This window comes from Sorex fumeus, unplaced genomic scaffold, assembly GCF_029834395.1.
Source record: "Sorex fumeus unplaced genomic scaffold, SorFum_2.1 ptg000054l, whole genome shotgun sequence".
Classification (NCBI taxonomy): Eukaryota; Metazoa; Chordata; class Mammalia; order Eulipotyphla; family Soricidae; genus Sorex; species Sorex fumeus.
The window spans coordinates 27,803,620-27,830,557 of NW_026606111.1; the positions used below are offsets into that span (position 1 = coordinate 27,803,620).

At 42.9% G+C, this 26,938-nt stretch overlaps 1 protein-coding gene across 1 annotated transcript in view; it reads right to left on the reverse strand.

Moving 5' to 3' along the window:
- The window catches only part of AK9 (adenylate kinase 9), a 138,346-nt gene that overhangs the window by 101,533 nt on the left and 9,875 nt on the right, over positions 1–26,938 (reverse strand). The window contains exons 5-11 of the mRNA XM_056125450.1: positions 23,856–23,968; positions 20,504–20,692; positions 16,285–16,413; positions 6,865–6,943; positions 4,298–4,392; positions 1,654–1,793; positions 1,383–1,563 (exon numbers count right to left, since the gene is read on the reverse strand). Coding sequence (XP_055981425.1) covers positions 1,383–1,563; positions 1,654–1,793; positions 4,298–4,392; positions 6,865–6,943; positions 16,285–16,413; positions 20,504–20,692; positions 23,856–23,968 — 926 coding nt within the window. The remainder of the gene's footprint in view (positions 1–1,382; positions 1,564–1,653; positions 1,794–4,297; positions 4,393–6,864; positions 6,944–16,284; positions 16,414–20,503; positions 20,693–23,855; positions 23,969–26,938) is intronic.

A 26,938-nucleotide genomic window follows, 5' to 3' on the forward strand; every position in this document is an offset into this window, starting at 1 on the left:
TAGGAATGGGGGCATTTCTTCTGCCAAGTGCCATTTGGATATTTGTAACACCATCCATGGGTCATAAAACAAATGCAGATGGGCGCCTTGGAACGTCAAACAACATTCATATTGACTGAAGAAGTGGATATAGAGGGCATTGGTCTTGCAATGATTTTAGTGAGCTTAACTTTTCTTTACATCTGATTTATTTTTTAAAAAAAATTAAAGGCAATCAGATGTTATTCTGTGCTTAAAAGAATTCCAGGGGACTTATCCAAAGTTCCAACTTATTCCTTGGTCTGACATCGGCAACACTTTTCATTCTGTTATGTCTACCACAGGCTGTTATGTCTAGCCACATTGGCTATCATATAATTCTATATTCAGATCCCCTGTAAAATCATACAATTCTGTCTTCAAATTATATCCCAAACTTCCATGCTTTGAAAAAATATTGGTTGCTTTGTTTTTGGGCCAAAGCTGACAGGACTACTCCGGGCCTCAGTTCCTCAGTTCTCTCTCTCTCTCTCTCTTTCTCTCTCTCTCTCCCTTACTTCCTTCCTTTACTTCTTTCTTTCTTCCTTTACCTTTCTTTCTTTCTTTCTTTCTTTCTTTATTTATTTCTTAGGAGGAGCTCCTTATTTTTTATTTTTATTAAAATTTTTTTTTTTGCCTTTTGGGTCACACCAGGAGATGCTCAGGGGTAGCTCCTGGCAGTGCTTGGGGGAGGATGGGAAGCAAGGGATCAAACCTGGGTTGACTGCGTGCAAGACAAACACTCTACTCACTGGACTATCACTCCAGCCAAACAGGTCTTTGTTCTTGTGGGACTCTGCAGTGCTGTGGATTGAACCTGGGCTCCCACAGGGAGTACCTACACTCTAGCCCTCTGAACTATCTTCCCAGACCATTTTGCTTCTACATAGCTTCATCATGCTAGTCTAGCTGAAAACAATCTATTTACTAATGGTGGATAGCAAGATAACTGAAGATGTGGGGGAGAGATCAACAGGTTGGGACTCTGGAGGATAATCTCTGTAGATACTGAAATCACCAAGAACTGTGATATCAAGGGACCAAGCACACCAGGAATCCCAATGAGCCAGGAGGAATATAATGCAGGAAAGAGGCAAAAAGTGGAACCAAGAAAGATTAGGGGTGGTAGCATGTATATCTGACCATTATGTATAAGGGCCTTAGGGATGCAGGAATAGGGATACTCCTAGAAACTGCAATGAACAGCGAAGAGCATGCTTTCCCAATCTATTCCCAGTGGAATAATAACCCAGTCAACAGTGTCAGATAAGGAAAGCCAAGGGCAAAACCTACAAATCCCCAAATTCTACCAGTTCTGATCAAGTATGGGTAGGTAAAATCTGCCTAGGTAGCAAGATACTTACCGGTCGGTTATAATGTTCTGCCAGCAAATTGCTAAGTGTTGTTTTCCCTGAAGATGGAGGTCCAAATAGAAAAAGTTTAACTGGTGGTTTTGGCATTGGTGGAAGAAGATAGGGACGTGGGTTCAACAAAAATGTTTTTAGTGTTTCTTCTGATGAAAGACAGTACATTTTACCTAGGAAACTTAACATAGACCACAATAAGAAACAACTAAAATCAAGACAAGTGAAAGAATATATTCCTTAAAATTAAGTTTCAAACATCTTTTCTTACCTCACAGAATAGTCTGGCAATCCGGCCTGAATGTTGCCTTCTTTTAAAGACACGGGGCACATACGTGCCCATTTGCTTCTCTGCCATCGATATCTTGGTGCTATAAGCTTATAGGACGCGAGAGAACGAAGCATTTCTTCCTGATACAAACAAATATTAAGAACCTCTGTATATGTTTTGCTGAAATTGACAATATTAAGGATTTCTTTGACTATTTGATTGCTTTATTAGTTAAGACATCAGAAAGTAAATTTTGGCTTTCTTTTCCTAATTGCAACCATTCTGCATTAGTCTGAAATTTTAGTTAAGACTAACAGTTTTATTTCTAGTATAAAATCTTGTTTAACCATTACTCAGTGTTTTCTATTTTAAGGTTAACTAAGGGTAAAGCAGATAGTATGTTTTCTATTTTGTTTCAGAAAAGGAGCCAAGAAAATTCTTATTAAAAATATTTGAAAATGTATTAGATTTAATTTAGCTAAGTTTTAAAATAGTATGATTATCTGTTGATCTGTTACATAAATTTTGGGGTGCTTTTTGCATTAATTAGCTTATTCATTCTTCTGGCGTTTTTAGCCTGTAATACAGAGCACTGAACTAATTATGAGGCCCCTTTAAAGTATGAGACTTGAAATATGTTTAAAAGACTGAAAGGGAGAGAAATTACATTCACATGACTTTTCCTAGAGTATGTGCTATGATAGTTTTTATTAGTTGTATTTGGGGGGATTGGGTTTTGATTTTGGTTTTTAACCCATACCCACTGGTGCTTGGCAGGGGTCAACTCAGGACCACTCAGGGGACTATGTGGTTGCCCGGGATTGAATCTGGGCTTCTGGTAGGTAAATTTTATTAATTGTTATTAATCTATAAATTGCTAATTCTACAACTTGTTATTAATCTCTTAAATCTCTGTGTGTCCAATACATGAACTAAACTTTTACACGTATATATGTATAGGTTTTAGAGAAAGAGAGAGATAGGGGAAAGAGAAAGTGTGTACATACATAAAGGGTTCAGTACCAAATTCAATTAAGGATAAGGAGGAACTACCGCATTTTATGAACTATAACCCAATACTTAATGCCTATGCACGTGGCAGTTTCAAAGGACAACCTTTCTCTGTGAAAATCCTCCCGGGGATCATGAACTCTTTAAATGTTCCCTTCACTGCAGACCTCAAGGGCTTGGCCTCTATGCTTATCAGGCTACCTTCCTTCCCCTGCAGCACCAGACCATGTTATTGCAGTCCCAGTCCCCAATTCAGCGAATCTCACTTGTAGAAAGCACAGAACTGTAAGTGATCTATTTGCTCACAGGTTATTTCACTGGAAGTCTATCTATGCATGATCTTGGCATTGAATTGGGACTTGATTTTTTTCTTTTAAATTTTTATTAGTGAAACACCATGAGGTACAGTTGCAAACTTACAAATTTTTGTGCTTGGGTTTCAATTATACAATGATCAAGTACCCATCCCTCCACCAGTGCCCATTTTCCACCACTACTGATCCCAGTATCCCTCCCACACCCCCACCCCCCAATCCCACCCTGCCTCTGTGGCAGGGCATTCCCTTTTGTTCTCTCTCTCCTCTAGGGTTCTGTGGTTTGCAAAAGGGGCACTGAGTGGCAATCATGTTCGGTCTATAGTCTACTTTCAGCATGCATCTCCCATCCTGGGAGGATCCTCCCAACATCCTTTATTTGGTGCTCCCTTCTCTGTCTGAGCTGCCTTTTCCCCTAGCATGTATGGCTGGCCTCCAAGCCATGGAGTGAAACTCCTGGTACTTATCTCAGCTATTCTTGGTGTTAGTCTCCTATTTTGTTACTTTATATTCCCCAGATGAATGCAATCTTTCTATATCTGTCGAATTGGGACTTGATTAAATTTCTTCTCACCTAGGTGATGTGGAACTTCCCAGAATGGGCCAGACCCTCCATTTAGAAGTTCTTATGGGGTTGGGGAAATAGTACAGGAGGTAGAGTGCACACACAGCACCCTGAGATTCAACCCTCAGCACCCCAAGTTATCACCGAATATGACCCTGAAGAATACTGAACAGGGTGGCCTTGGTTATCCCCAACACCACAGGGCTTGAACAGCACCACATCCTTAGGTACTCACACTGAACTGCTGTCCCTGTTGGCTGAGCATCACCAGGAAGAGTTCATGGACACATGAACACTGTTGGAAGGCCCACAAGTGAAATGAAATGAAAGTCTTTATGGCATTTTTAACTTTTAACAGTTCTGTTTTGCTCACCATCACATCCATGGAACATAACTGCTGGCAACACAATAATTATTGAAGTTTGTTGACCAATAGAAGGAATTAAGGAGACTTATAGATTTGAGAACTTCTACCTCTTTATTTTCCTTGATGTTATGAAATATTTTATCTGATAATGAGTTTCTTTCTTTCTTGTTATCCCTGTGGTTAGTTGTGCTTGTCTAAAAATATTATTTTGTTGTGTTCAGGGTCTACATGAATATTGTGCTAATAGTGCAATGACTTCTTTCCAGAAGTAAAGTCCTACTTTCTAAAAGATATCTCCAATTTCCTTTAAACCTTGTAAGAATAGCCAAGTGAGGTCACAACATACAGTGAAAAGATAGGTTTCCAAATATATAAATATAAACTTACAGTTTCCAATGTGTAATTCATTTCCTCCTCTGAACTCTGAAGTTTGGCTAGAACACCTGCTCTTCTTAGGTTCAAATATTTAAGCCGATCCATAACTGTCTAAAGTTAAAGAACAATAACTTCAATTTAACGGCTTTCAATTGCTCAGATATTCAGAAACTTTGTCATGAGTTCATGAGCTCCTGTCTCTTCCTAGCTTCTTACAGCTTGTTGGCAACGCTTGGCATTCTTTAATGTATACACATCACTAGATCTTTCTCTGTTGCCATATAGCTTCACCATGGGTATCTCAGTTTCTTCCTTTTGAAGGCCACCAACCTTACTGGATCAGACAACCACAGTAATCAGATCAACTGATTACATTGGAAAAGGTTCTATTTCCAAAAAGGTCACATATAGAGCTTTTGGAGGTTAGGACATCAATACATATTTTTGGGTGTTACAATTTAGTTATAATAGGTTGCCCTTTGGTCACCAGATACTCTCATCCTTAGAGAAGTGGCTTTGGGGACTACTCTTAGCCAGAAAGAAGAGGAACACAGAACGTATCGCCAGACTATCTTCACCAGGGCACTTCAGCGGGGGTGGGGTGGGGGGTTAAGTTTCCCTCCCTGCCCCAAACAGAACCCCAGCAGCCAAAATACTCCAGAACCCAACCACAGCCACGTTCAATGCCACTCTCTACAAGATCAGACAAGCCTCAACTATGAAGGAATCTGCAGAGGAACCCAGGTATGTGGGACCTGTGACTGAGATCTCCAAGCTCACTTGGATTGGGACTGGGCCTCCTCCCTCTAGATCCCCAGTTTTCCAGTAGCTTGGCAGTCACACCCACAAACTGATCCTGGCACCATATAATCTCATCAACTGCCAAGATCCAGACACTATGAAATAAACTTCCCTGAAGAGAGCAACACAGAATGTCCTGGAGAGCAGGGCCACATTCATGGACACGTGGCCTATTATACACTAGCCCACTGATGTACCAAAAGTAGCACATATTTGTTTGGTTTTAACATACACACTTGTAATTTCTTATATAAGGACTTAAACGGTTCCAGGATGAAATACAACAATCTTCACACACTTTCCTCTTATGGTGGTGGGAAAGTGCTCGGTAGTGGGATTGGTGTTTGAATATTATCTGTAATGATCTATTGTGAACAACTTTATAAAAATAAAATTAAAAAGAAAGAAAGAAGAGTGTCATGGGCAAAGGTTGACATTCTGCTGTTGAAAGCCAAGTGGTGTCTGGGGCCACCAGAAGTTGTAAGACACTAAATCAGGTCCTCCCAAGAAATTTTGGAGGGAGCATTGCCCTACCTATACTTTGAATTTAAACTCTGAACCTTAGGAACTATGAGGAAATAAAATATCCATTTTCAACCATTGACTTGTGGCATGGTCTTATGTGTCATAATGACATTACAAACAGTAACACACTACACATGTGAGCGTGTTGTAGGCTGTACTTTATAGGTTTGGTAAGCATGCTCTACAATATTTGCACAAGGACACTTTTTTGAGAACATGTTCTTGTCATTGTGAAGCAACATAGAACTGTGTATTTAAACAGCAGCATGGTAGCACGGTAGCGCTGTCCTCCCATTGTTTATTGATTTGCTTGAGCAGGCCCAGTAACGTCTCCATTGTGAGACTTTGTTGTTACTGTGTTTGGCATATCGAGTATGTCACAGGTAGCTTGCTAGGCTTTGCTGTGTGGGAGAGATACTCTCAGTAGCTTGCCGGGCTCTCTGAGAGGGACGGAAGAATCGAACTTGGGTCTGCTGAGTAGGCCACATGCAAGGCAAATGCCCTACCCACTGTGCTATCGCTCCAGCCCCAAACAGCAGCATTAAGGAACAAATATGATACTGAAGAATCTGAAACATGGGATCTGAAATAAGAGATGGATAACGTCCTGATGATGGGTGAACATCTGGGATAGATTGTGATATTTGTTCACTATTCATTCTTTCCCTCTCCCCTTATTACTTCATTTTGGATGCAGCACACTTCATGTATTTGGTTTTGCCAAAGGGTTTAGGCAGGAGTACCAGCATACTAATGACAGCTGAGAACTGGTACACTGATGCACTGGTAACACGTATTTTCAACAAAACTCACTAGAGCTTCTGCCCTCTACCTGAGCACAGATCCAGGAGTAAGCTCTGAATACCTTCAGGTTTGCCTCCCCGAAATATGTAGAGACAAATAAACAAAATATCACAATTTTAAGTGGGGGCTAGAGAGATAGTACAGTGGGTAAGCCTCTTGCCTTGCATTGGCCGACCTGGATTCAATTCCCAGAATCCCATAGAGTCCCCCCAAACACTGCCATGGGTAATTACTGAGTGCAGAGCAAGGACTAACCCCTGAGCATCACTGGGTATGGCTCCCAAACAAACAAACAAACAGTGTCAGACTAATACACACATAGGTATATATGATTACACACACACACACATACACACACACACACACACTTCGCTGAAGTCTTTAATGTAAGTAAAATCCAGTTAATAATTATTCAATTTCCAAACTGTAATTCTCAGTGAACATTGCACTTACCATGAAGAGCTCCTCTGGGGTCCTATTTCCATCTAGTTCTATGAGATACTGTGAATTATGCTCAGCCATCATCTCCTGCAGATAATAAGGCAAACAAATCTTATTATCAGCTGGCCAGACTGCTGGTTCTGGAGGTGGACAGGAATATGAGGCTGAGGTGGGAACCCACATGAGCACTTGCCATTGCAGGGGGCACCTGCTCTGCTTTATATGGGGCTGCAGTGTGTGTTGGTGTGCGCCCCAATTAGGGGTGACCTCTTGAGCTTGTGCAGGACTGGGGGTCCTGGGAGCTAGGCAGTGCCAGTTGCAGCTGGGTGGATGGGTCTCTGCCATCTGCACTATCCATCACACACTTGCTGCCCATGGGGCCTCTCCCACTCCTGTGGTGCCATGTTCACGGATCAATGTGTGCTGAGTGCTCTGATGCTGAGAGCCAGAAACTGATTCAGCCGTCAGGGAAGGTAGGAGAGTGTGACAGGAGTGTGGGCCGGTGTGGTAGGGGCCTGACTGGGCAGCAGCCCAGCACATGATGAGGGTCAGGCATTTCCAGGATTCGCTTGGACGAAGCACCACCTGTGGGGTATAAGTGGTGGGTGCACCTCACCAGCCCAAGATGCTCAGGCCATGGGGCCCCTGTGGGAGGCAGGGCTCTGGCCCTTGTGGGGCAGCCTGTTTGTCAGAGTCAATTGCCTGGTACCCCACATCCCTGCCCCACTCTGCACCAATTCCAATGGGATCCCTCCCCACCTTGTTACTGAGACGGACACTGAGACAGACAGTTCCATGGGGTCACTCTCTGGAGTTTGTGTCTCCAGAGTGTAGGATAATATTGGTTTGTCCTTTCTCCCTTGCCATAGAGAGCTTAGGTTTATCGGAGCACCATCACAGTGCTCCCCAGTCACTCCTATTCCTTTGCTTATCTGTAACTTCTCTGTGCTGTGCTCTGTTCCCTAACTGGTCTAACACATTTTTCCCCTAATCAGACTATGTTAACTTGTAAGATCAGATCCTTCTAAGGACATTTGACTTGTATTCATGTGAAAAATTGCCTTTCTCCTTTTCTTATGTCTTTTGCATAGTTTACTTTATTTTTTTTTTAAATTTTTTTTTATTTATTTATTGAATCACTGTGGGAAAGGTTACAAAGCTTTCAGGTTTATGTCTCAGTCATGCAAATATCAAACACATTTCCCTTTACCAATACTTATTTTTTACCAAGAAGAACCCCAATAAAACCCCACCCCCCACCCCTCCCCGTCCCTGTGAGGCAGATGAATTCTAGTTAACACTCTATCTGCTTTGATTAGATTCATTGTTTCAATAAAAGATTCACCACTATTATTTAGAGTTTACCCCCCCCAAATCAGGCATGCTGAAAAAGCATTGTGAAGTGATTTGCTTTCTACGGCTGGGTTCAAGAATTAAATGTTGGTTTTGGGTTTCTGCTCTTTTACCTATTGACCCTGGAAGTATTTCTACTGAAAGTCAGATAGTTAAGAAATTGGTTTCTGTGTTCTGGAGTCGTGGCCATGCTGGAGAGCCGCTCGCGGGGGGCAACCGGTGGCCTCGGTAGGGCGTGAAGGGCGGAGCGAAACGCCCCCCTTCCCATGAGGTTCTAGTCGCCCCCACACTCGCGGCTCATACCTGCTGTCCACAAGGCTCCCATGTGGCCGCCATCTTTCTTTCCAGAGGGAGGAGGGCGGAAGGGAGCAACACCCTTTCCCCTCTGGGCAGAAATGATTGCCTGGATTAACGCATAGTCCTTTCACTTTTCTGCTCCAAGCTGCTGGGTTCTGCATTAGGTCATTGTGCTTCTGGGGCTGTGGCCGTGCTGGAGAGCCGCTCGTGGGGGCAACTGGTGGCCTTGGTAGGGCGTGAAGGGCAGACGGAAATGCCCCCCTTCCCATGAGGTTTAGTCGCCCCCACACTCGCGGCTCATACCTGCTGTCCACAAGGCTCCCATGTGGCCGCCATCTTTCTTTCCAGAGAGGAGAGGGCGAATGGGGCAACACCCTTTCCCCTCCGGCAGACTTGATGGCCTGGATCAATGCATAGTCCGTTCACTTTTCTGCTCCAAGCTGCTGGGTTCTGCATTAAGTCCTTGTGCTTCTGGGGCCGTGGCTGTGCTGGAGAGCCGCTCGTGGGGGGCAACTGGTGACCTCGGTAGGGCGTGAAGGACGGACCAGAACGCCCCCCTTCCCATGAGGTTTTAGTCGCCCCCACACTCCCGGCTCATACCTGCTGTCCACAAGGCTCCCATGTGGCCGCCATCTTTCTTTCCAGAGAGGAGAGGGCGAATGGGGCAACACCCTTTCCCCTCCGGCAGACTTGATGGCCTGGATCAATGCATAGTCCGTTCACTTTTCTGCTCCAAGCTGCTGGGTTCTGCATTAAGCCCTTGTGCTTCTGGGGCTGTGGCCGTGCTGGAGAGCCGCTCGTGGGGGGCAACTGGTGACCTCGGAAGGGCGTGAAGGACGGACCGGAACGCCCGCTTTCCCATGAGGTTTTAGTCGCCCCCACACTCCCGGCTCATACCTGCTGTCCACAAGGCTCCCATGTGGCCGCCATCTTTCTTTCCAGAGAGGAGAGGGCGAATGGGGCAACACTCTTTCCCCTCCGGCAGACTTGATGGGCTGGATCAACGCATAGTCCGTTCACTTTTCTGCTCCAAGCTGCTGGGTTCTGCATTAAGTCCTTGTGCTTCTGGGGCCGTGGCCGTGCTGGAGAGCCGCTCGTGGGGGGCAACTGGTGACCTCAGTAGGGCGTGAAGGACGGACCGGAATGCCCCCCTTCTCGTGAAGTTTTAGTCGCCCCCCACACCCCCGGCTCATACCTGCTGTCCACAAGGCTCCCATGCGGCCGCCATCCTTCTTTCCAGAGAAGAGAGGGCGAATGGGGCAACACCCTTTCCCCTCTGGGCAGAAATGATGGCCTGGGTTAACTCATCGTCCGTTCACTTTTCTGCTCTAAGCTGCTGGTTTCTGCATTAAGTCCTTGTGTTTCTGGGGCTGTGGCCATGCTCCAAACTTAACTCTGATTTTCAGGGAGAAAGATTGGGTGGTTTACTTCTCATTGATCACTTTGTATATAGAGAGATGCGGCTTACGCGGCCGCGCGGTTTTGAGAAAAAGTCCTCGTTCCCGCATACTCGAGCTGTGTTTGTAGAGGCTTCTGGTCACCAGGGTTCCATCTGGGGGAGGCGGGATGCGGCGCCTACTCCAGCTGGAACTTGCCGGTGCTCTCGGCTCTTTTTGGAACCTGTTTTTTCTTTTTTCTTTTCCTCCGGGATCCCGCACCCTCCATGTGTTCCTTCTCTTATTCTGAACGCTGCATAGTTTACTTTAAAGCAATGTCCTTTTTGTATAGACACAGGAAGACAGTTAATATTAGGCTTTTGCAATTTGGGAGTTAGTTGACTCCGAATAATATTCACTCCTAGGCATCTGCTTTGTCGGCTTAAGCCTCAGTCACCCTTAGTTCCTAGCACTCCATAAGGAGGGTCCCGACGAGGAACTGGATGGACCCAGGGCAAGCTGTGAACTAACCTGACAATGGGCCAGGCTAGAGCACCACAATACTTATCTATAAGTTAAGAGCATGGTCATGGACAAATTCTGTCGTCATACAAAAATTAATGATGAGATTAGGACCCTGCTAGGGTTAGGAAAGACTAATCTGGCCTGAGCACTGTAGTCTGAGATCTATAGCGAGATGCCCTCAGGAGAGCCATCCTATAAGCTTAATGTGTCTCTTACTGTATCCATACAAAATGACTAATATTGTGAATGTTTATTTGTTTGTTGGACTAAGGAACGGAGAAACACACCATAGATGGAATTTCACTCTGGGTGGGTCGTCCTACTGAATGAAAAATTTGTCCTAGAAGAAGCATCCCCTGAGGGAAGGGCTTTAACTCTGCTGATTGTATGACCACACTGATGTGTAATTATTACCCCAACCCCTCACAATTTGGGATTTAATTAAAGCTGTAAGAGTAGGCTGGGGCAGGCAGAAGCAGAAAGGAGAAGTATGAAGGAGCAGGATCCAAGAGGAGGATGAGGGGGATCGGGGAAGGGGGATCTGGGGAGGAAGAGAATGGATATGGGAATGGAATAAACTGCATTTTTCACCAACCAGCCTGGGCCTTGATCCCTCCTCCGTCTGCCCATTGCCATCGGCTACCCCAGAGTGGGGGAAGCGGCAGAGACCACCAAACGCAGGCGGGCAAGAGAGAGAGCCACTGTGGCCCTTCGTAATTTATTTTTTGAATACACACAGAGCATGATTGGAGAGGGGCCCAGGTCACGGGCGGAAACTGGTGGTGACCTGAGCATCTCCTGAGTGTGGTGAGGCTTGAGCTGTTTCCTTGCCTCAGAGAGTAAGAAGGGTGTGGGGATCCTTCTCTGGTCAAAGTTGCGGCAACCTCCCCCCCTCCACACACACACACCCCATCTCTTCAACCAGAAAGGCCCTGTTTGTAGACCGTGAATGAGGGTGGTGTTCTTCCCTCCCCCTATGCAGTGAGATGGGCTCTGACCTGCTCAGGCTGAGCCTCACTCATGAGTAAATCTATCACTGGACAGCTTATATGTCATTTCACTCATATTCCAAGAGTAGCAGTTCACATTTGATGGGGTTTAAAGTAGAAGGTGTAGGACAATTGATTTGTCCTTTCTCCCTTGCCCACAAGGAACTTAGATTTATCAGGTTACACCCATCACAGTGCTCCCGAGTCACTCCCATTCCTTTGTGTATCTGTAACCATTTCTCTCTGCTCTCTTCCCCAACCAGTTAATCAGCTTCCCCCCGCCCCCGTAATCAGAATCTGTTAATTTGTAAGGTCAGTTCCTTCTAGGACACTGAACTTGTATTGTAAGTTACTATTGCCTTTCTCCTCTCCTAATGTATTATGAATAGTTTATTTTAAAGCAATGTCCTTTTTGTATAGATACAGGAAGAGAGTTAATATTATGCTTTGTAACTTAGGATTTAATTGGCTTTGAATATTATTCACTCCTGGGTATCTGCTTTCTCGACTTAAGCCTCAGTTGCCCTTAGTTCCTAGCACCCCAAAAGCAGGGTCCCGATGAGGGACTGAGTGGACCCAAGGCAAGCTGTGAACTACCCTGGCATCGAAATGGGCCAGGCTAAAGTGCCATGATTCTTAACTATAACTTAAGAGCTTGATCTCAGACAAATGTTTTCATGATCCAAAAGTAACGACGAGACTAGGACCCTGCTAGGGAGAGGAAAGACTATCTGATCTGAGCACTGTAGTCTGAGATCGAGATGGCCCTAGGAGATCAATTCTATAAGTTTAAGGTATTTCTTACTGTAACCATACAAAATTATTTATATTATGTATGCTTATATGTTTGTTGGACAAGGAGAGGAGAAACACACCCAGGGTATTCCTTTCTAGGGTGAGTTGTCCTATTGAGAGAGTATCTGTCCTAGAAGCAGCTTTCCCTGAGGGAAAGAACTTTACCCCTATTGATTGTGACCACACCCATATGTAATTGTTACCCCCAAACCCTCATGTTTTTGGGATTTAACCAGACTAGAAGAGTGGGCTGGGGGATCGGGATCAGATCCAGACTCTAGAAGGAGGAGGAGAAAGGGATCCAGATTCCAGAGCCAGAAGGAGGATGAAGGGGGATCAAGAAGGAGAATGAAGTAACATGGGGAAGGAAGAAGAGTGGAGGGGAGGCAGAGAAGAGACAGGAATGGATGGAGAGAGGAATGGAATAAATGCAACTAAGACCAACCAGTCTGGCCCTCATTTCCTTCTTCGCCTACTCATTTCCATCAACCTCCCCAGGGTGGGGAAGCAGCATGTGACTACCGAATGCGGGCAGCGGGAGAGATAGAGCCGCTGCAGTTTTTTTTGACTTTACACACAGCATCACAATAGAAAATAAAAATGAAAATAAATCTGGCTGAAGAGGGTGGGTTCCTACTTTGGAGCGCAGTGTCCAGGAACCTTCTCCCCAAGTTTCCTGTGCCCTCTCCTACATCAATTTTCTAAAAGTGTTTCATCACAAGTGATACCATTTCACCGAAACTCTTCAGTGCCACCCTCGAGAACATCATGCGACGACTGGAATGGGAAGGAATGGGAGTGAAGATAGATGATCGGCAACTACACCACCTTTGCTTTGCTGATGACATTGTTTTAATAACACCAAACATTAGCCAAGTGGCACAAATGCTGGCCGACTTCGACCGTGAGTGTGGAAAGGTAGGACTAAAGCTGAATCTTACGAAGACAATGTTTATGAGAAACAGCCTCGTTCCTGATGCCCCATTCGCTCTCAATGGAACGACCATCTCCGAATGCAACAGTTATGTGTACCTAGGTCGAGAAGTCAACATGACAAATGACCTGGCACCCAAGCTGCGCAGGAGGAAGAGAGCGGCTTGGAACGCCTTCAAGAGCTTGGAAGAAATAGCTAAGGGGACGAAGAACCCCCGGCTCCGGGCACATCTCTTTGATTCCACTGTTCTTCCTGCATTAACATACACCTCAGAGACCTGGGCCCTACGCAAACAGGATGAGAACGGTATTCGGGTCTCCCAAAGAGGAATTGAAAGAGCTATGCTTGGAATATCACGTTTCACTCAAATGAGAGAAAGAATCCAGAGTTTCAACCTCCATCGACGATCAAGAATCAGGGACGCTGTCTCGTTTGCCAAGGCATCAAAAATTAGATAGGTTGCTCACATAATGAGATTTAGAGACTACCGCTGAACTAGAGCCATTACTGACTGGATTCCACGGGATGTCAAAAGACCGCGCGGCCGCCCACCTACCAGATGGTCAGACTTCTTCATCAAGATCATGAATGATCGGTTTGAGGCTCTTCGTGTTCCTAGAATGAACAGATGCCATTGGGCTACACTAGCACGCGACAGGGACAAATGGAGATATTACTGGCGCCCGCTCGAGCAACTTGACAATTAACGGGAAGTCAAGTGATCAAGTGAAGTGATAATCTAGTGACAAGACCTCTACACCCTTCCTCAAGGATTCACATTAAACTTATTGCTGCCTTTCTACACACAGTTCTTATAGGACTTGGAAATGGTTTGTCTTACCTGCTTTTCTTTGAGAAGATCCTCATTAATGGACATTTTCCTAACTGAAGCTGACTAAACAAAGCCGCTCATTAATTAAACATTGTGTCTTTCATGATATTATGTAAGGCTGGGTGCTGGTAAGTGTTTCTTTTCTTTCTAGCAGATAGCATATTAAGCCAGCACAATTAATTTAACCATCAATTATCATATGCTGAGAAAGGAAATAATGTTTTTCTATGTTACAGATTTTTATTCTTAAACTAGATTTGTTCCATGGGGCATTGTCCCTAAGTGATACTCAGGGGGCCTGGGGGTTCTCCCAGTGATTATTGGCAATCAGCATTGCTTATAGTCCTCCAAGTCTACACCCGAAAGGTGCTTGGGGGACCAGGTGTTGCTGAAGATTGAACCATGGGTAACTGTAAACAAGAAGATCTCCTTATACGTATACTAGCTCTCTGCTCCTTATTTTTGGTGCTGGTGGTGGTGATAGTGTCTTTTTTTTATAATACCTGTTTGTGCTCAGGGATTACCCTAGTTCTGTCCTCAGGGATCATTTTGGTGTGCTCAGGGGAACTTATTAATTATGTGGTGCTGGGCAGGCGGGAGTGAGGGTGGGGATTGGCCCCATGAAAGACAAGTGCCTTAACTTTGGTGTTCTCTCTCCAGTCCCACTTTCAACTAGATTTTTAGGAGTGAAATTAAACTAAGTCAAAGGGTAATTCTTCTAAGATTAAAGATACATGCACCAGGTCAGACCAGGAGTCAAGACTAGCAAGAATGAGGAGTACCTGAAAATTGGCAAGAAAGATGATTTTGATGTAGGCAAATGGACAGGGAAGGACCTCCATGACAATGGAATTTCTAGGAAGTAATAAAACCCATAGTACCAAGACTGCAAACTCAGGAATTAATGCCTAATAGGACCCTTACCTCGTGCCAGTAACAGACCCAGAGAAGATTGGAAACTAGCTTCCCCCCCCCCCCCCCCCCCCCCACACACACACACCTAGAAGCTTCAGCAGAAACATAGGACCAAGAAAGGAATTTCAAAGAAGGCTATCAACCACTCCCAACTTAATCCCCTTGGCAACCACCCTAGCAACGGACTCTTACCTCTTATGAAGCCCCATGTGGGGCGCCTTGGGGAAAAAAACCCTATAAAAGTCACCTTGAATAAAGGAAGGGAGTGCATATGCTACCTGAGTCCATGTGCTGTTTGTGCCCATGTGACTGAACACACGTGGCACCTGAGCACATGTGGTGCCCACACCTCCTTGCTTGAGATGTGTACCTTTATCTTTTCATATCTAATGCTGGGATATGTGTAGGGGCTCTCTTTGCTTTTGGAGAAGCCTGAGTTTTCTCTTCAGCACATTTCTCTCTCTCTCTCTCTCTCTCTCTCTCTCTCTCTCTCTCTCTCTCTCTCTCTCTCTCTCTCTCTTTCTCTCTCTCTCTTCTCTCTCTCTCTCTCCCTCCTTCCCCTTCCTAAAATTCTTCCTAAAACCCTTAAATAAAATGTTTTACTTCACTGCTTGTCTACTCCTGAAATTCTTTTCGTTGAGACAGGACAAAGTGTCTGGAAATGTTGGGTAAGACCTACGACTGACTTTCCAGACTTTGTCAGTCCTCGTCTTTCCAGCTGGTCCCTGGGTGGCAGAGGCAGATTGGGAGAAAGTGACCATCTCTCTCTCCTCTCTGCCTCACTAAGACACCCATGGGGGTCCACTGACTTCAAGTTGGCCTTGGATTATTTTTGAAGCAGGTTATAAATCAGAAAATAAGAGAGATTGGTTTGTTCTTATTTGTTTTCCAAAGTCTTTCATAGGTATATTGAATTTTGGTGACCCTGGTCTCACAAGTGAAGTGACATCTTAGTCATATCAGACATACTTACATATCTCAACTTTGAATGGGCTACCATAGAAACCCATGTAGATTATTAACTCTTATTTAGATTGCACTATAAGTAAATTAGCAACTCCTTTTTTGAATAACATCAAGTATAAGTTGCTTTGATAAGTATATAAATTACAGATTAAAAATGGTAATTATAAAATAGTCTCTTAAAATGAGTTTTCAACTTCCAACCATGAATAAATTTCCCTAGGGTTATTTGAAAATTTATTTGTAGCAACACTGCTGCTTTGTAAAATAAAGTTCTGTGTAACATCCTATGAGATGGAAGCCTTATTCTAACAGCATACTAGAAGCTCAAGAGGAGGAAAACCAGGTCTATAATGCGTGGGGATAAAGAAATGTGAATACTGTTTAATCAGTTATGCACACAACTATCAATCAATACTCCTACTTTCATCACTGCATCTTGCTCTTACCTCTAAAGAAGGAAGAATTGTATCCTTATAAAGCTTAACAGCTTGCTCAATATTTTCCATATAATCCTCAGGTCTCTGAACTAGATGTTGAATAATTCCAGCCACCAACTGAATTCCAGCAAGAAGTGCCTAAAGGGGAGCAGTGGGTTAGGGGGAGAGTTTTTGAAAGAGGTTTAATATAATGATAATTAATTGAATGGCTATGTCTCTGCCTCCTTACTAGATGTTTCACCACTCCATCTTAAGTTATATAGTTATATTCTATTTCTTTTTTTTTTGGTGGTGGAGGTTGGTGGCTCTTTTTGTGCTAGCCAAGGGCTTTGCTAGTCTACTTGTTCTCTCACCACACACACCCTTTTGAAGCACCTAGAGCATGTGGAGGCATTGGGGATGTAGGCATTGGGGATACAGTGTCTGCTGCAGAGAGCTCACATTCCGTGAGCAACCATAATAAGCAAGTAGACCAAAAGTGGCATGCGCTAAGAGGAAGATGAACCAAAGGCTAGCTTTCTGCCATCCTGCAGCACAAAATGGAAACCATTGCAAGCGCAATATACATACAGGTTTCAAAAACTTACTCTTAAAAAAAATCATTGAAATTTTATGTTGATTACCTGTCGAGGTGGTACTTTGCATGTGTTGGATTAAATAGACTTTATTGTGAAATGATTTCCACCAGCATTTACTTGTGGACCAATGTGGGAACCACCACATTTATGTCATATGTGGCTGAATCTATTTCTCTTAGTCAGTGCTGAGATAGAGAGCCTTGCAGTATGGCCCCTGCGGAGAGAACTGGGTGCATAAAAGCAGTGCTATAGGTGGAGGGGAAGAGAATCAGAAGTGCAAAGTCTTGCAGGACAGAGCTCAGGGGTGTGTGTGTGTGGGGGGGGGGGGGTGGTAGGCTGGGGACAAAGGTATTTTTGAATGCAACACAGCTGAGGCACTAGCAGCAAAGTCAATGTGCCTGAGTACTGAGAACAGGAAGGAGAGATGGGATGAGCCAGACTTGGGATGAGTCTGGATCTATGACCATATCAGCTATGAGAAAGTTGCTGCTGATCCCCCTCACCCCCAATCTCCTTTGGCCACATCCAGCCATGCTCAGGGCTTACTCTTGGCTCTGTGCTTGGGGATCACACTATATGGGGTGTGTGGGATCGAATTCCAGCCAGCAGTGAGCAAGGCAAAGGCACTACCCACTACACTATCACTCCGGCCCCTTACCTCCAATTTAAAATGGCTCAGGCTTTTATGATGAATGGAATGGGAGGGTAGAAGAAAGTGGAGTCAAGAGGACCCTTACAAAGTGTTTGTGGCCGTCCAAGGTGAGCACTCCCCTTTGATTATCCACAGGTGGAGGGTTTGCTTGTCTGAATGTGCTGTGCCCCTTTGCAAAAGTATAGTAAACATGGCCCCCTAAGACTTCATTTGATTATTTTCCCACAGCTTCCACTTTGTGCTTTAAAATGTTGGAAATTAGGGACCAACCACTTCTATTTATTTAAAAAAGCTTATTGTGGCAAAAATGCAGTGCCTGGGGAAAATAAGAAAGTGTTTGCACAGGGCAGTCGTAGTGGAACTTAGAGGCAGTTGTCCTCCAAAACTTCTTTTTGCTGTCCAGTTTGGAAAGACACAACTGTAGTTGGTTGATGAACACTTGATGCTTGACTAGTACCACTGAAGGATTAAATTTTAAATTTTATTAATTTCAATTAATTTAAATTTAAGTAGCCCATGGGACTAGTGGCTACCATATTGGATGGTGCTATTCCAAGTCTACCTTAGCCCATACTCTGTCCAAATATATTCATGACACCATAAATTAGCATATATGGTCCTGCAACCAGATGAGTTGTAACCGCTCCATCTCTGCTTGATTTAATGACTACAATGACTATAAAAATTCGTATTTGCGATGTGGTTTTCCTTTGAAATATAACTGCAATAGAAACTGGCCATGGAAAGATAATACTGATAAAGGGAAGATTATTTTATATTTCTAAATGGGTGTTCTTGTGTAAGTTTTTTTTAATGAAATTAATATAAACATTGTATTAGGTCCAGGGGTATGGCATAATGATTTGACATTTGTATTCTATACTTGTATTCTGTATTTATATTTTTATTCTGTACAGTGATCAGCCCAGAAAAGTCTAAAACCTCAATTATCAAACAAAATTGCATTAACTTTTTCTTGTGATGAAATATAATGAATTATTTGGTTTGGGGGCATATCCAGTGGTGCTCAAGACTTCCTCCTAATTCTGTGCTCAGGGATCTTCTGGTGATGCTTAGGAGACCCTAAGTGGTGTCAGGGAGTGAAGTAGGATGAACTACATGCGAGGCAAGTGCTTTGTCCCTGTGCTCTCTCTTTCTCTCTCATGCCAATGAACTTTTAATTTTAATCATAAACTTATTTTAAAACAAGAAAATTGGGAGAGGGATATAATAACTCTGTGTGAGGAGTGACCCAAGTGTAATCAGGGACCACATTTGCTTGTGGTTTGCAGCTGAATGCAAAGCAAGTGCTTACCTGGCCACAGGTCAAATGTTCAACACTCACATGTGGTGAGGAGCTGAGGTGGGGTCCCAAGCCCTGGGCAAGTTGCCTGGTTGAGCGGCTCCCAGCACTGAGGTGGCCAAGAGTGGAAGCCATTGACAGGGAGTAGAAACCTCCCTCTTCGTTGTGCACCCCAATATCTTTCTCAAGGCCCCAGCACAAACTGGCTTTGAGTGGACAAACAGCAACTTGTCCACCTTTTCATTTACCTAGAGTGACTACTGGTCCTCCCCCCCCTTCCCCTGTAGTAGGGGAGTTTGGGGACACCTGACTTTTTCTTTTTGGATTTTTGGGTCACACTTGGCGATGCACAGGGGTTACTCCTGGCTCATGCACTCAGGAATTACTCCCGGCAGTGCTTGGGTGACCATATGGGATACTGGGAATTGAACCTGGGTCAGCCGCATGCAAGACAAACACCCTACCCACTGTGCTATCCCTCCAGTTCCACTTTTTTTTTTATTGAATCACCGTGAGATACAGTTAACTAAGCTTTCATGATTGAGTTTCAGTTATAAAATGATCAAACACCCATTCCTCCACCAGTGTACATTTTCCACCACTAATGTCCGCCAAATCCCTCCTGTCCCCCAAAACCCCCACTCGACCCCACCCCCTGCCTCTGTGGCAGACAATTTTCTTCTTTTTCTCTCTCTTCTTTTGAGCATTATGGTTTGCAATACAGATACTGAGAGGCCATCATGTTTGGTCCTTTGTCTACTTTCAGCACACATCTCCCATCAGAGCTATTTCTCTGACCATCATTGACTTGGTGATCCCTTCTCCATCCCAGCTGTCTTCTTCCCCAGCTCATGAAGTAGTCTACCAACCATGAAGCAATCTTTCTGGCCCTTGTCTCTACTGTCCTTAGGTGTTAGCCTCATATTATGTTATTTTATATTCCACAAATGAATGCAGTCATTCTATGTCTGTTCATCCCTTTCTGACTCATTTCACTTAGCATGATACTCTCCATGTCCATCCTTTTATAAGCAAATTTCATGACTTCATCTTTCCTGACAGCTGCATAGTATTCCACTGACACCTATCTTTGTGACTACTTACTTATAGCACAGCGGTAGGGCGTTTGCCCTGCATGCAGCCAACATGGCCGACCCGAGTTCGATTCCTTCGCCCCTCTCGGAGAGCCTGGCAAGCTACCGAGAGTATCTCGGCTACACGGCAGAGCCTAGCAAGCTCCCTGTGACGTATTCGATATGCCAAATACAGTAACAACAAAGTCTCCAATGGAGACGTTACTGGGCCCGCTCGAGCAAATCGATGATCAACGGGAGGGCCTTTACTTTACTTTACTTACATCTCCAAAGTAGGGAGCCCAGCTCAGAACCCTGTTTACTTATAAAATGTATAAGTAAACATTTTGGAGTTTTCTTATAAAATGTATACAAAAGAGTCTATAGAAAGCCAAAAATTTGTGTAACTATGATTAGATTTCTAAAATTGAGCAAATATATATATTTGCTCAATTTTAAAACCAACATCCAGAGCCAGAGGTAAGATATCACCAACACCCCAGGAACTGCTACTGTTTCTGTTTCAGTCTCTAGTCCCCTAAAAATCCACTATTTTGATATACTAAACTTTTTTTCTTTAATTAAATTAATTAAAACATATTATATAGTATTGGGATATTACCTCCTCTTCTTCTTGCTCTTCTTCCTCTTCCCCTTCCTCTTCCGCTTTTGTTTCTTTCAGGGTTCCTTTCCTCTTCTTCCTACGCTTCCCAATGGCATCAAGATCCCACTGGTCCCTTATGTAGAGGTGCCCTGTCATACTGTGCTGCCGCTGTCCAGAAGTTCTATTACATAAATCATGGTCCGGACACTAAGGGACAGGATTAATTATCATATTAAAATATTCCAGATGTTTTAACTTGTGCTTTTCTTTATTAATACATTGTGCTGTATACGAACACAACAGCCCCCAAACTCTGAGCAAATGAAATATTAAAAGCAACATATTTCGTGAGCTTTCCTCACATGTCTGCACAAGCTCGAGGCATGGTTTCCATCTAGACCAAAGCTTTTCCTAACTCACTTTGAATATAGGTGAGAACGTCTCGGAACTCTGGTGATGAGGACAGAGGGATAAAAGAACATGGGAAGAGTTAGAGAAATACAACAGCAAATCACTTTAGTCTCAAAAGATACACAAAGAATTCTGAAAGGTAGTTTAGAAAGACTATACATAGAGGGAAATGAAAGGACAGACACCTATTTCCAACACAGGCAAATCAAACACATATAGTATCACCATCAGGGAAGTTGGGGTGGGGTGGGGAACACACAGTATCACAAAACAACAACCTAAAGTTTTTATGTTGTAAATGAGAACACTGAGAATGGAAACTTAATAATAACAATTTTTAAAAAACCAAATTCAAATCTATAATTTTGTTTCATAGTGCTTTTACATGGGCTGGAGCCAGAGCACAGTGGGTAGGGCGTTTGCCTTGCACACAGCCGACCCGGGTTCAATTCCTCTGCCCTTCTCGGAGAGCACGGCTAGCTACCAAGAGTATCCCGCCCTCACGGCAAAGCCTGGCAAGCTACCCGTAACGTACTTGATATGCCAAAAACATAACAAGTCTCACAATGAAGATGTTACTGGTGCCCACTTAAGCAAATTGATGAACAATGGGAGGACAGTGCTACAGTGCGTTTACATGTGCCATCTTTCTTTCAAATCTCAAACTAATTCTGGAGAGAAATAAGCTGACAGTGATGATGAAAGAAAGCCAATATGATATTGTGATCTCAGCTCACCTGTCGTGAGTGAGCATACTGAGTTGAAACCTGCCTGTGGATATACAGCCCATGTTTGGGGCACAGTATTAATGACGACTAAGATTCAGGATTGTGACTCATGCTCTGAATACATTTCAGGGTATGGAAATCAATCTGTGGCTGGTATTCTATGGTACTGGCTCATCAACATTAGGATGTAATATATGTAGTAAACCGGACAGAGGTCTTTGCTTGTCCTTGTGATTTATTAAGACTGAGACAGACATTTTCACTTGCATTCTCAGAGATTCTGATGCTGACAGTTACTGCACCACACATAAGAGAAATAAAGCAAGAGACTTTTTCAGAAACTTCTATTTTTTCTTTCTCTTTCCTTCTCTCTTTCTCTCCTTCCTTCCTTCCTTCCTTCCTTCCTTCCTTCCTTCCTTCCTTCTTTCCTTCCTTCCTTTCTTCCTTCCATGCTAGGGGGAAAGGGCAGTTCAGATAGAGAAGGGAGCACCAAATAAAGAGTGTTGGTAGGATCCTCCCAGGATGGGAGATGCATGCTGAAAGTAAACTATAGACCGAACATGATAGCCACTCAATGCCTCTTTTGCAAACCACAGCACCCAAAAGGAGAGATAACAGAAGGGAATGCCCTGCCACAGAGGCAGGGTGGGATGGGGGGAACGGGGGGTGGGGGTGGGAGGGATACTGGGATTAGTGGTGGTGGAAAATGGGCACTGGTGGAGGGATGGGTACTCAATCATTGTATAACTGAAACCCAAGCACAAAAATCTGTAAGTCTACAACTGTACTTCATGGTGTTTCACTAATTAAAAAAAAAAGCCCTCTGAGAGGGCATTAAGGCTCTGCTTGGGGAACTTATTGTTCACTTTCATCTAAATAGGTAGTCGTTATCTTACTGAGTTCTTACCACAACCCCATGAGGCAGCTATTATCCTCTTTGTAAAGTGGAAATTGAAACTCTAGGAGGTGTTTTACCAAATCTAGCTTGTCAAAAAAGTGAAGTAGAAATGACTGACTTTGAGCCTTAATCTATTAGTGTTTGTTAGAATTCCTATGTTCCTTTGCTCATTCATTTTTACTAAGGCAAATTAAAAAAAAATTCTTGTATTAGTGAAACACCATGAGGTAGACTTACAAACTTTCGTGCTTGGGTTTCAGTTATACAATGATCGAGTACCCATCCCTCCACCAGTGCCCATTCTCCACCACCAATGAACCCCGTAGCCCTTCCATTTCCTCACCCCATCCTCCCTATCCCACCCCACCTCTGTGGCAGGGTGTTCCCTTTTGCTCTCTCTTTTCTTTAGAGTGTTGTGGTTTGCAACAGAGGTACTGAGTGGCCAGCGTGTTCAGTCTATAGTCTATTTTCAGCATGCGTCTTGCATCTCGAGCGAGTCCTCCAAACACCCTTTACTTGGTGTTCCCTTCTCTATCTGAGCTACCTCCCCCCCCCCCCCCCCCAGCATCTGCTGCCAGCTTCCAAACCGTGGAGCAGACCTCCTATTACTTATCTCAACTATTCTTGGGTGTTTGTCTCCCATTCTGTTACTTTATATTCCCCAGATGAGTGCAGACTTTACGTCTGTCCCTCTCTTTCTGACTCATTTCACTTAGCATGATACTTTCCATGTAGAACCACTTGTATGCAAATTTCATGACTTCATCTTTTCTAACAGCTGCATAGTATTCCATTGTATAGCTACAAGGTACCGTATATTGTTTTAGTTGAGGCTTATATGAGTAAGACTTAATTCATGTTTTCAAATAAGGCAGGGTCTAGAAAGAAATGAATAATGACAATATAGTAAGATATGATAGAAAAGAATAGAGAGCAGAGGAGAGGGGTAGGCAAGGGGGGTAGGGTAGAAGAGAGGATCAAGAATAAAAAACAGGAGGAGGAGCAGGGTGGTCAGAAGGGCAGGAATAGGGAAGAGGGGGGAGGAGAGAAGAGAATACAGTACTGGGACTCAGACCCAAGCCTCCTGCCTTTTGGGCTAATTCCCCAGCACCTGACTTTTGAAGGGTGATCGTGATAAGCCTGGGGAAGAGGCGAGAAGGTATACCTGGGACTATTTTAAAAGCACAAAGGCCTAGAAAAGGATAACTCAATCCCTATGGCTGACGCATAAATTATTATTTTTCTAACAATGTAAATATTTTTAAAATGTTCCTCGGATTGCAATGCTACCAAAAAAAAGTAACTATACTAGAAAGGAAACTAATAATCTTACCTTAATATTAATTATGATATCAGGTTTCAAATTTAAATTTTTAATGAAGTCAATCTGCTGTCGAATAGTCAAGGTATCTTCTGAAAGTGACGGTATTTCAGTAATAATATAACCTGTAGTGTAAAATACAAGTTTTTCGAATATGAGAGCATGGCTTCATTATTACTTTATAAAAAATCTAATTATTGATGAATATTAATGCAGGGATTACAATCAAGTCAAAAAATTTTAATAGTTAAGTTATTGTCATATTAAATGTAACTATAAATAATACTTTTTTTCTGAAGAAAATTTATGATAGTAATTGTTAAGAAAGCTCATCTGGGTAGCTTGCTCAGGGAGCTGGAGTGCATGCCTGGCCTGCAAGCATCCAGGGCTCAGTCCCTGGCAATGCATAACTTTCATTTCCTGAGCACCACCAGGTAGAGTCCTGATGAGCCCAGCACTTCTGGGAGCAATCAGCATTGCTATCATCAGGACCCAAGTTAAAAAGAAAGTTTATAAAGGAGAACTTTTTAAAAATCTAAATTAGGACTACTCTCTGATCCAGCAATTTCACTCCTAGGTAGCTACCCAAAGAACACAGAAATACTAATTTAAAAAGAGATATACACTATGTTCATTGCAACACAACAATAACCAAGATCTGGAAAAAAGCCTAAGTGCAATAAAAGTTGAGTATATGAAGATGTGGTAAATATATGCGGTGGAATACTATGAAATCTTGCACTTTTGTACAACATCTATGGAACTTGAGGAGGTCATGTGAAGTGAAATCAATCAGAAGGAGAAAGACAAACATTAGATGATCTTGCTCATATCTGGAGTATAAAGAAACAAAGCCAAGGAACAGAAAGTGCCCAATGAAAATTAACCTATAGATTCTGATGACAAAATTGAAATTGCTTTGGGAGAGAGGATGTGGCTTCACAGGCTTCAGTGGACTATGGAGGTTGGATATTGGCAGTTCTAGTGATTGATGAAATGTGGCAACATTGTATTCTAAAAATATAACAAAAAGTACACTCTAATAAACCTCTATTACCTCAATAATAATTTTGAGAAAGAGAACTCATTTAAAAATAGTAAATATGTAGGAGTTAAATATGTATTCATTTTATTAAATTCCACTCGCATTCTACGAGATGTGTAGGAGGAAGAGAGCGGCTTGGAACGCCTTCAAGAACGTTGAAGAAATAACTAAGAGGACAAAGAACCTCCGGCTCCGGGCACATCTCTTTGATTTCACTGTAATTGAAAGAGCTATGCTTGGAATATCGTGTTTCACTCAAATGAGAGAAAGAATCCGGAGTTCCGGAGTTCCGATATCCGTCGCCGATCAAGAATCAGGGACGCTGTCTCGTTTGCCAAGGTGTCAAAAATCAGATGGGCTGGTCACGTAATGAGATTTAAAGACGACTGCTGGACTAGAGCTGTTACCGACTGGATTCCACGGGATGTCAAAAGACCGCGTGGCCGCCCACCTTCCAGATGGTCAGACTTCTTCGTCAAGATCATGAACGATTGGTTTGAAGCCCTTCATGTTCCTGGAGCGAACAGATGCCATTGGGCAACACTAGCACGCCACAGGGACAAATGGAGACGTTACTGGCACCCGCTCGAGCAAATCGACGACTAACAGGAAGTTAAGTGATTAAGTGAATGCTTAGCAATTTAACAAAATATATACATATATCTGTTTATGTGACTTAGAGACTAATGAAACAACCCTGGATGCCCATAAAATTTAAGAACAAGATTATTAACAGTATGATTTTTGGCTTAACATATTTATTAGTTTGCATCTCTATTCCAAAACCTAAATCTTCTCATTGAAATTCACTATTTGCTATTATCACATTAATTGATTTAATATATGTATTTAATTATGTCACCTTGTTCCTTGAAATTTCTTGTCAATAAAAAAAATTTTAATTCCTTCAGTGAGAATTATAGAATTTCAACCAATTTTCTGCTACTTTAACAGAACTTCTTTATAAAAAAACAAGCAATTGAGATTTTCTGCTTTTTTTCCCCCTCTGGAGAAGCCTGTATTCTTTCTTGAACACATCTCTCTCTCCTTCTCTGCCTCATATCTCTAAACTTCTTTTACTAAAATTATTTTGCTTCACTAAAAAAAAAGAATAAATATAAAAACAAACAACTTACAAATTTCAGTTATTTAGCCTTAAATATTTGACAGACATTACATTAAAAGTTATTGTAGTAAACTTGTTGCTTTAAGGACAACCAAGAGTATTTATTGCCACTTGTAAAATTTAAGGAAAAAATAGATTTTTAGAAAATCTTTACCACTGCTATAAGCTTGATATTGGACTGGAGAGATAAAACAGTGGTATTAGAGAGCCATGCAGCTTTTCTGGGTTTGATCCCCGGCACACCAAATGGTCTCCTGAGCTCTGCAAGGAGCTGAGTACAGAGCCAGGGGTAAGCCCTGAGCATCGCAGGTGTGGCCCCAGAAACAGGGGAAAAGGACATTTTCTTGTTGAGAGTGGTGAAAAAATTTATTATTTTATTTTATTATTTTAAATATTTTGGTTTCAATTTCTAATGAGATAAGTATTAATAGATGTAACCCATATGAGGAAAGCACTCTTGAAATATCAACAATTCTTATAAGTGCAAAGAAGGTTTAAAAAGTTTGAGAACTGTTTTTCTATATAATTCAGATAATCATTATACAAATAGGTACTAAGTATCTGTTCAGTAAGGACTGGAATAAGGACATAGTAAGTCCAAAGACCAACATCAACACGGTTTTTTTTTTGTTTTGTTTTGTTTTGAGGAGGGAGGTCATGCAATACTGGGGACTGACCCCAGGGCTGTGGTGCATGCCAGACATATGCGCTAGCCCTTTGACTATCTCTGGCCTCACCTCAAAATCTTACTTAAGAATGTTCTGATCAATGTTTTTTTTTTTTTTTGGTTTTGGTTTTGGTTTTGTTTTTGTTTTTTTGGTTTGTTCTTAAAGTAGATTAACCAGTCTCAAAGTAGACCAAAATCTCATTACTTCTCAGGCACATACACATTTCTCCTAAGCTTTTGCAGGCAATTTACTGTTA